Here is a 10,127-nt window from a genome sequence, read left to right as displayed (position 1 = left end):
ATATAAAGCGCCTTGGGGCAACTGTTTGTTGTGATTTGGCGCTATATAAAAAAATTGATTGATTGATTGATTGATTGGTTATTCTATCCTGAATAATTTTATTTTTAAAGCAAAACCATAATTCAAACCTGCTTTCCATTTCAAGACCTCTGCCTCATCGAGGGGCCACCGTATCCTGTCAGGTTAAATGATGCTTCCCTACAACAGGGGGCAGAGCGCACAAAGATAATTTGGCTGTTTGACTTTGTGATCGCCGTTGCTTTTGTCAGAAGCTTTTGCAGTGTTTAAACTCAAAATCAACTTCTTAGTAGCTGAGAGTGAATGGGAGGCAAAACTGAAAGTTATCGGTTATCTGTAGCTTCCGATAAGTTTTTAGATAGTTTATCGGTTTAGCGTTAAAAAAGATAACTTTTTGGTTAGCTGTGCCCACCAACACCATTTTAAATGTGACAGTGACAATCAAATGTTGAATGACTGGCATGTAAACCTTTTGGAACTTGGGAGTCGAGAAGCATGCAAAGCCACGTGAAGCCTGAGTATCGTCGGGCAGCAGGACGATATTCATGTGGTTAGTGTCTCACTTGGCTGTGACAGCCTGTGAACGCCATCCACCAGTCAATTCTTCCAGTTCAGAGCGAGGTTCGTTCACATCCCTTCGCCTCTGTCACAGGGCGCTTGTGGGAAAGTCTTCTATTTTCTCTTTTGTTGTGTAAGTTGCAGAGTGTGATGTCACTTCCGTTTGAGTGCATGTGTTGTTTTAGCTTTACTTACATAGTGTAACAGTCGAGGTCGTGTGATGTACCTTTAAGAGAGACTGTGCCACACCACCAGAGGGTGCAACAGTTAATATTATTTGCCAGTCTATGTGGCACTCTCGTTATGGACGTACGAGGTCTATTAGAAAAGTATCTGACCTTATTATTTTTTTCAAAAACTATATGGATTTGAATCACGTGTGATTACGTCAGACAAGCTTGAACCTTCGTGCGTATGTGTGAGTTTTTTCACGCCTGTCGGTTGCCCCGTTCGCCTGTGGGCAGGCTTTGAGTGAGCACTGGTCCACCCCTCCCGTCAGAATTCCTTTGTCTGACTTCTTCCTTAGAGACTGGCGCTTTGCTTGATCAAAATTGTTTCAGAAACTGTGAGACACATCCAAGTGGACACCATTCGAGAAATTCAGACGGTTTTCGGTGAAAATTTTAACGGCTGATGAGAGATTAAGGAGTGTTACTGTCGCTTTAAGGACTGCCCACGGCGCTGAACGGCGCGTCGCGCCCCGAGCCGCCGTCGTCAGCCTTTTTTGAGCTGAAAACTTCCAAATTTAACCCTCTGTTGACCCAGGACGTCATGAGAGAACAGATAAGTTTCAGAAGAGGTCGGGATCAGCAGTTTATCCGGACATTCCACTGTTAAAGGAGATTTTGTAATGAAAGACGTGCGGACGGATTCGCGCGTCGGCACGCAGCTGCTCATCGCACAGAGCCACAGCAAAACACCTCCGTGTTGGAAGCCTCACAGGACAAGTTTGAACATGCCCAGCTGTTAAACAATTTCTCGGATACTCACTCAACTGAAAGCCATCGAAAACCGCCTGAATCTTACGAATGGTTATCAACCCGCAATTTGTATACTCAATTCATGCGCAATTAATCCTCTCCCCAGTGGGACAGGGCCCTTATTTCAGCCACACCAGTAGCGCTCAACATCCGTGAGACTGCCGCATGCCATCATGTGCAAATCCTTGTGCCTGCAAAGACCACACCAGTGCAGATGGACTTTTGCGTGTTTATTGTGTGGTATGCACACACTTCTCCCAGCAGTTCTGCCATTGTTGGAAGCATTTGTGGAAGTTCTCTTTTGGAATGGTGTCCAGCTGGGCCATCATGTTCCACACAATGTTTTCTCGCCACTCAAATCAAGTCCCTTTTAGTGTTGTCTTGATGTTGGGACAGCCAAAAATCAGAGGGAGCCATATCAGGAGAGTAAGGAGCATGGCGAATCACAAGAGTGTTGTGTTTCACCAAGAAAGCCTGAATCAGCTGAGCAGAATGGGCGGGTACATTATCACGATGGAGCTGCCAAGTTGTTTGCTGTGCACAGTGTCACAAAGGTGATGTAGGACCTCCAAATAATACTCTTCATATATTTTGTCCGTCTGGTGCATACACATGATGCACCACTCCACGGGAGTAAAAGGAAATGGTCAGCATGACTTTGACGTTGCTGCACACCTCCTGTGGGTTCTTCAGGCCACAACCACAAATGTTACATTTGGAGAGGAGTCAACAAGGCCTCTGATGAAAGGTACATGTCATCCAACCCTGGGGAAGGCGTTATTTGTTTGCTGGTGTTTCTGCATGTTTTTGTGTTAACCCCAAAAGCACCATAGCGTGTAATGTGGCCAACAAAAGACAGTGGAGTTTGGCAAAGTGGTGTGGTAATCTAAGCTGTGTGGTGTGGAGAACAGAGTACAGGAGGAGAGGTCCGGAGAATCAGGAACCATACTGATACAGGCACCACAGGGCCCAGCTGGATTACTGTCCGGAAGGAGCACCACAACATGGATAACACGCAGCGGCAGGGGGAACCCTGCTGTGTCCGTGAGTACATTTCATGTGTTTGTAGTGGTGCTCATAAAGCCAGAGCCTCTGGCTCCAGAGACGTGTCGCTGTGCGTTCGCTGGTCCTGTGTGTGTCTGTTAGGTGTACAGGAGGAGACGCTGGGAGAGGAGCACGGGAGGGGCAACGAGTACCACGAAGCTGATCACATGCAGCAGCAGGGGAGAAACCCTGCCCCGCCTGGGAAGACTGTGACATGTGCTGGATGTCCAGAAGACCCTTCCCAAACAAACCGATGTCTTGAAGATGCCCCAGCAGGGTGATATTCCTGCGGGCAGTGCGCCATTTCCCCCACGGATCAACCCGACTCCAGACGCTCCGCTTGACCCGGACTGTCTGCCCACTGGCATAGTTATTATTCTTATTTTAGAGGCTATCCATTTTAACTTGTGTTTTCCATTTTTTTAAATAATTTTAATCATTTGTTAACTGTTAATCGTGGTTGTCTTGTTTGGTTGCTCCAGTTCCTCTTTTTAAAACCAGTTCAAATCGGTCCATTTGAGTCATCAAATACACTTTTTTTTTTAACAAAATTGCAATAGTCATACTTACCCTCATCATATACACACTTCCTACTGTGAAACGTAGGTGGATGGCTGATGTTTTGGGGATGTGTGAGCTGCAAAGGCACAGGAAACTTGGTCAGAATTGATGTCAGGATGAATGCAGCATGTTATCAGAAAATACTGGAGAAAAATTTGCACTCATCAGCCCGGAAGCTATGCATGGGATGTACTTGGACATTCCAATATGACAATGATCCAAAACACAAACCTGTCATTGGTTACAGCGGGCTAAAGTGAAGAATACAGAACAGCAGGGCTTCTTAAAGAAAAGCTAACAGGTCTGTGAGAGCCAGAATTCTTGCTGGTTGGTAGGTATTTCATGCAATGAAATACAAATTAATTATTTAAAAATCATACAATGTGATTTACCGGATTTTTTTTTTTAGATTCTGTCTCTCACAGTTGAAGTGAACCTACAATTAAAATTACAGACCTCCACATTCTTTGTAGGTGGGAAAACCTGCAGAATGGACAGTGGATCAAATACTTATTTACTGTATGTAAACTTTTGATCAGGGTCATTTGTGTAGTTCCAGTTGTCATTATGATTTAAAAAGAGTAAAAACAATAAATGGCTTCACCCAACCACTAACCATGAGTGAAAAAAGGTTTTGTGTTATTCATGTTCTCTGAAAAATGGACCAAAAAAAAAAAAAGTCAAAAATTCTGCCAGCTTATGTAAACATTTGAGCACAACTGTATGTTGTGTTTATGTGTACTGTATTTCTGTTGCAGTGAACATTAAATCATAACAAAAAAATTATTAAAAATTAAACAAATAGCTACAGTTGACATGGAAGAATGAACAAACTGTAAACAGAAGGAAAACTCAGAATGCTGGATAGCAAAATCCACAGCAAGTTAGAGTGCAGAAAGAAGCTCAACAAGGAGGCAAAGCAGCGTTATTTGGCCAAAATAGATGGAGGAGTTGATTCATATGAACATCGAGTGGTCTACTAATTTTGATGAGCTATTGATGCTAACATTCCCCAGCATTTTGTCACTGCCTACAAATACGAGCAGTTTTGGAATCTCAATCACTCAAAGTAAGACCCTTCAGCAGCTCCCTTGTTTTCACTCGGGTCACAGCAGATCCAGTGTGATCTGCATGTTGATTTGGCACAGGTTTTATACCGGATGCCCTTCCTGACACAACTCCACATTACATGGAGAAATGTGGCAGGTGTGGGCTTTGAACCAGGAACCTTCCACACTGAAACCAAGTGTACAACCACTTGGCCACCGGCCCTGTTCTCAGTCACTTGATGGCTGCTGCAAGATCTGCAGATTTCTAAATGCAGCAACCAGAAGACCATCCTGGGCACAGATGTAGGTCACCTCCTCACTGTGTGTCTCTCACGGTCACACAAACATGTCCTTGTCGTAACCACTTTAAACACAACAAAGCAACTTATTTTAAGACTATTTCTATGTTTCCACTTCTCTTTGTTCACTTGGCGATTTGAGCTGCTTGATGGCGAAACCTTTGGTTTCCCATTGTGATGTATGAACGGTTGCAATATTTCAAAACACAACAATTCACCAAACTGATGAGTTCTCAATTTCCAAAATTCAACTAATAATGACAGTTTACTCTAACAGTACTTGTGCTAAAGTGTAGCGTGTGTGAACAAAAGGCCCACAATGCATTGCCCTACTGTTGTCTCAGTTCCATTCTCTACCCATTCTTTCATTTTTCAGCTTGTGAGCCAAATTATTTCTCTGTGCAGTGTTCTAGACAAATACTGTTTGTGTCCCATTCTTAAATCTGAGATTGTATGGAACATTTTGATAACAACATGGGCATTATACTAAAAGAAAGTACCTTAAAACAGGAACTATTGAAAGCACCCTTGGATTGTGGGCAGAGGATAAATGAGGTTCAACCCTCTGAGAGCAGCATTTGTAATAATAAATCAATTCTCTCTGATAAAACATGTGCAACAAGGCTCAAATTTATGTTGCACAATGAGAATTATGCTATAGAATAGGATGACTCCAGAAACCCATCATGGCTCTGTTGTCTGCTTCCACAGAAACTCTGCAGGATTCACGCTGGGAGCTCGAACATGAAGCTTCAGGAAAACACAGAGAGCGTTTCAGCCGCTGACCCTGGTGATCTGCACAATGCTGCTTCATCTGCAGCATGTCAAAGATGAATCCCTTCTTGTCTGACTAATTTGACACTTTTGGACAATCAAAGTGAGCACAGAGGCATCTGTCTGCTTCACAAACCTGAGGCAGTCAGCAATAGATTTTAAGTAGCCTTTGTGTGAGTGTGGTGCCACCTTGGATCCATCGTGGGATTACTGCCCGTCTGGGCATCCTGCATATGGGCCCGAGACGCTTCAAACCAGCAACTATTTCCTTGTGTTGCTGGTTCAGCTCAGTCTGCTCTCCTTTGACCTGTTTGTTAACTCGTTCAGTGAGCTGCTGAGGGAAGAGCCAGCTGTCCAGCTGATACTTTTCATGTAAGAATGACAAGCTGGTGCCTCTTCATCATTTGGATTCATTTTTGTTTCTTTCTTCTGTTTTTTTTTTAGCAAAAAAAAAAAAAAAAAAAAGAGTGTACGGTTTGACATGAGGTAAACTAAACCGTATCTTCTGTCATGTAGCATCCAGGATATTGCAGTCCTGTTCAACCTGATCGTCATCACGCTGATGCTGTTTAACACCTACGTGTTCCAGGTCGGCCTGGTTGCGATACTGCTGCAGCGATTTCGAGCGGTGCTACTTCTCTCTGCTCTCTATTTGATGTTCAGCATCATCCTCCATTCCTGGCTCATGGTATGTATGTACACATCATGTCTAAAGCCAAGAACAGCCGGGTCGCGGTGGCAGGAGGCCAAGCTGCTCGTTCCATACTTCCCTACTCTCAGCCAAGTCCTTTAACTGTTCCTGAGGCGTTCCCAAGTTAAAAGTTTAATCTTGGTGAGTAAATTATTTTTCAGAATAATTAATTCATGATATTTATTTTTTTTGTTGTTTTTTTGTCATCTTTGCAGAATCTACGCTGGTTAAATAGCAAAGCATTTATTTGGACAGACGGCCTTCTGGTGTTGTTTGTACTGCAGAGAATTGGTAAGATAACAAAAATGCATCTCTTTTAAATGCTGTGCAAAAAAGTAGTATGCATGTTGCTGGTTGTGATTTTGTATGAATATAATTAATTAAAAAGACACAGTCCAGTTTTTCAAGGCAGCACAGTGATTTAGTGATTAGCACTGTTGCCTCACAGCAAGAAGGTTGTGGGGTTACGTCCCACCAGGTCCTTTTTGTGTGGAGATCCCCATGTTCTCCCCATGTTTGTGTGGGTTTCCTCCGGGTGCTTCGGCTTCCTCCTACATCCACAGACACACAGGTTAGATGGACTGGAGACTTTAAACTGTCTGTAGGTGTGAATGTGTTTGTTTGTCTATGTGACCCTGTGACAGACTGGCGTCCTGTCCAGGGTGAATCACAACCTGAGACTGCTGGGACAGGCTCCAGCCCCACAACCCTTAATTAGAGTAATCAGGTGAAGATGAGTGAGTGAGCCCAACTTTTAACTTTAGGAATTTAAGAGTGCTAAAAAACAAACTTACGTAAATTTTAATGCTTTGAAACAAAAAGGGAGTGTTGGAAGGCAGGTAGTGTGTCACTGTGGCATTTCTGGCATGAACATGAACATGGACACAGACAGTGTCTTAGCCTGTGTGTCAGACCTCACGTCGGGTCTGCTGCCTGTGTGTCAGACCTCACGTCGGGTCTGCTGCCTGTGTGTCTGACCTCACGTCGAGTCTGCTGCCTGTGTGTCAGACCTCACGTCGGGTCTGCTGCCTGTGTGTCTGACCTCACGTCGGGTCTGCTGCCTGTGTGTCTGACCTCACGTCGGGTCTGCTGCCTGTGTGTCTGACCTCACGTCGAGTCTGCTGCCTGTGTGTCTGACCTCACGTCGAGTCTGCTGCCTGTGTGTCAGACCTCACGTCGGGTCTGCTGCCTGTGTGTCTGACCTCACGTCGAGTCTGCTGCCTGTGTGTCATACTTCACGTCGAGTCTGCTGCCTGTGTGTCTGACCTCACGTCGAGTCTGCTGCCTGTGTGTCAGACCTCACGTCGAGTCTGCTGCCTGTGTGTCTGACCTCACGTTGAGTCTGCTGTCTGTGACATCAGATAACCATGTGGGTCTGATTTTCATACACACATATAAGCTGATAAGTGGATAAAAGGATTAATGATGAAGGCATCCTGTTGATGTGATAACAATGTTCTGGAGACGTGTTCTAACGACTGCCCAGACTGTAACGCAGGGTGGGAATCAAGGTTGCACCAGTTCACAGAATCTCACTGATTCTGAACGTCCTGTGTGATGCCACGATCATCTCCAGGTGTGTTGAGTAAATTACTGTTTGCACAGAACAGTCAATAAAGTCAACACACTTACTGAGAACAAACAATATATCTGACATTCAGAAAGGCAGCATGAAAAAGCTGTTCATCTGCTCACACTCGTCTGTGTCTAGGAGAGGAAAACATGATGGTGTCAAACTTTTCCCCCACTTAGAGTTTGATCACACAGGTGGATGCTGAGATGAAGGTTATTGGATTACATACAAAAAAGACCCAGCAGATTAACTGAATGTGCCCACCTGATATGTTCCATGAGACCTGATGTTTTACTCATGGTTTGTCCTGTACTGACTCTACAGCTGCTCATTAGTACCAACTTTAGTCTGCTGTCAGTATCACACGTGCACATGTGAAAAAGCCCCGCAGTGGATTTTGTTGCAGTACCTGTCACGGGTCCTTATTTATGTGTTTGGCTGTTACTTTTGTCTTCTAGTCTCAGTGTTTGGCAGCACGGTGGCTTAGTGGTTCGCTCTGTTTCCTCACAGCGAGAAGGTCATGGGTTCAATTCCCACCTGTGGTTTTTCTGTGTGGAGTTTGTGTGTTCTCCCTGTGTTTGTGTGGGTTCCCTCCAGGTGCTCCAGCTTCCTCCCACATCCACAGACATGCAGGTTAGGTGGATTGGAAATTTTAAACTGTCCATAGGTGTGGATGTGTTTGTTTGTGACAGACTGGCGCCTGTCCAGGGTGAACTGCACCTCATGTCCTATGACTGCTGCGATAGGCTCCAGCCCACTGCAACCCAATTTTGGATAAGCGGTTGAAGATGAGTGTGTGTGTGTGTGTGTGAGTCTCAGTGTTATCTCCAGTTATTATTTTTAGTATCGTGGCGTATTAATTGCTACCTAGTATAAGTTCTTTTTGTGTTCTCTTTTGCTTTTCCTCCCTCGTGTTAGATATTCTGTGTGTTACTAAATCTCTTTTACGTGTAGTCTGTGCAGTTTGCCTTCTTGTTTCTGACCTTTGGGGGTCACATGTCTCTGCACTTGTGCATTTCATTGTTTACTCACTGTTTTAATCACCATCAGTGTGTTATCTCATTGCCAGATTGTTTAGATTCGTACCTGTGCTCTCGCATTATGATCTCCAGATTGTTTAGGTTCGTACCTCTGCTCTCACGTTATGATCTCCAGATTGTTTAGGTTCTTACCCGTGCTCTCGCATTATGATCTCCAGATTGTTTAGGTTCGTACCTGTGCTCTCGCATTATGATCTCCAGATTGTTTAGGTTCGTACCTGTGCTCTCGCGTTATGATCTCCAGATTGTTTAGGTTCGTACCTGTGCTCTCGCGTTATGATCTCCAGATTGTTTAGGTTCGTACCTGTGCTGAAATGAGAGAAATTAGAGGTCTACACAGTCTGTGGGGCCGAGCAGCAAAGCTCGCTGCAATGTCAGTGACTTATGGAAACAAATAGACACGTGTGTGTATAATCATAGTGTGCAGACTCGTACTGTGTATTCTGAGTGCAGTTCTGTGCACCGAACTGTACGGTTCACTACAAATACATGTGACACCCATAATAAACATTTTATATATATACACTTTACATCATATTTTATCTAAATAGAAATGAATATTTTAACTGCCATGGTTGCTGAGTGTATCATAAAAAGCAAAGCAGCTCATGAAAGATCCTACAACAACAAAAAGCATCTCATTCATTTGTCTTGCTGCACCCCCCCCACCCACACACACTTTGGTGGGAATCAGTGCCGTAGCATGAGCTTGACACTTCTGGATGTCACAACCTGAGTGCCAGTGCTCTGGACTCCACAGAAATGCAAAGATTATGAAGCTCTGTCTAAGGTGGTGACAGAAAAATGACATTTTCAATCATCTTGAAAATTCAGTTGCAGTCAAAGAACACCCACACACACACCCACACCCACCCACACACACCCACACCCACACACACACCCACACCCACCCACCCACACCCACCCACACACACACACCCACACACACACCCACACCCACCCACACACACACACCCACGGTTGTAAGGTTTGTTGAGGTGAGGGAAAGGTTTCAAACTGTGAGAGAACTTGACTCAACATGTTGTATTTGTGTGTTTGGGTGGATGTTAAAACGTCTTCATGAATGTCCACAGCTTCAGTGTTGTACTACTACTTCTACAAGAGGACGTCAGAGTATTTGGGGGACCCTCGTCTCTATGAGGACTCTCAGTGGCTGCGAGAAGCCTTGGCTCAGCCCAGACAGTGACGAGTGGCAGATGGCGTGAAGCCGAAAACAGCACCATGAACTCTTCCCCACACACATGCTTGTTTATCACAAAGAACATGATTTTTTATTTATTTGGTTGAAGGAGCCGCCTCTTCACATATGTCAGATTGGTCTGTTAACCTGAACAAGTTGGCAGAACTCAAATAGTGATGTAACTGATTGTCATTTTTTTTCAAGTGTATGTGCTGAAAAATAAATTATTAGGACTGAAGTACATGTTAGATGTAGCTTTTAATTTCAGTTTAAAAAAAGATTAACTTACAATATTCAAGTTAAAAAAATGTAATATTTTTAAGTACAAATAACACACTG

General features: G+C 44.1%; 1 protein-coding gene across 1 annotated transcript; it reads left to right on the top strand.

The window, feature by feature from the left end:
* The first annotated feature begins 5,226 nt into the window (after positions 1 to 5,226).
* On the top strand, positions 5,227 to 9,820 carry LOC117503278 (transmembrane protein 138-like). Its single transcript, XM_034162493.1, has 4 exons — positions 5,227 to 5,655; positions 5,800 to 5,971; positions 6,190 to 6,265; positions 9,682 to 9,820. The coding sequence occupies exons 2-4, from the start codon at positions 5,846 to 5,848 to the stop codon at positions 9,792 to 9,794; spliced, it is 315 nt and encodes a 104-aa protein (XP_034018384.1). The 5' UTR covers positions 5,227 to 5,655; positions 5,800 to 5,845; the 3' UTR covers positions 9,795 to 9,820.
* Positions 9,821 to 10,127: the final 307 nt, after the last annotated feature.

This window comes from Thalassophryne amazonica, chromosome 2 (assembly GCF_902500255.1).
Source record: "Thalassophryne amazonica chromosome 2, fThaAma1.1, whole genome shotgun sequence".
Classification (NCBI taxonomy): domain Eukaryota; kingdom Metazoa; phylum Chordata; class Actinopteri; order Batrachoidiformes; family Batrachoididae; genus Thalassophryne; species Thalassophryne amazonica.
The sequence above is the reverse complement of the archived record's forward strand: the minus strand, read 5'-3'. Positions and strand labels throughout refer to the sequence as shown.

Bases quoted from the DNA above. Each gene is read 5' to 3' on its own strand.
- LOC117503278 (XM_034162493.1), top strand. From the start codon at position 5,846: ATGCTGTTTAACACCTACGTGTTCCAGGTCGGCCTGGTTGCGATACTG. The intron at 5,972-6,189 runs GTATGTATGTAC...TCATCTTTGCAG, and splicing joins TCCTCCATTCCTGGCTCATG to AATCTACGCTGGTTAAATAG. The intron at 6,266-9,681 runs GTAAGATAACAA...GAATGTCCACAG, and splicing joins GTTTGTACTGCAGAGAATTG to CTTCAGTGTTGTACTACTAC.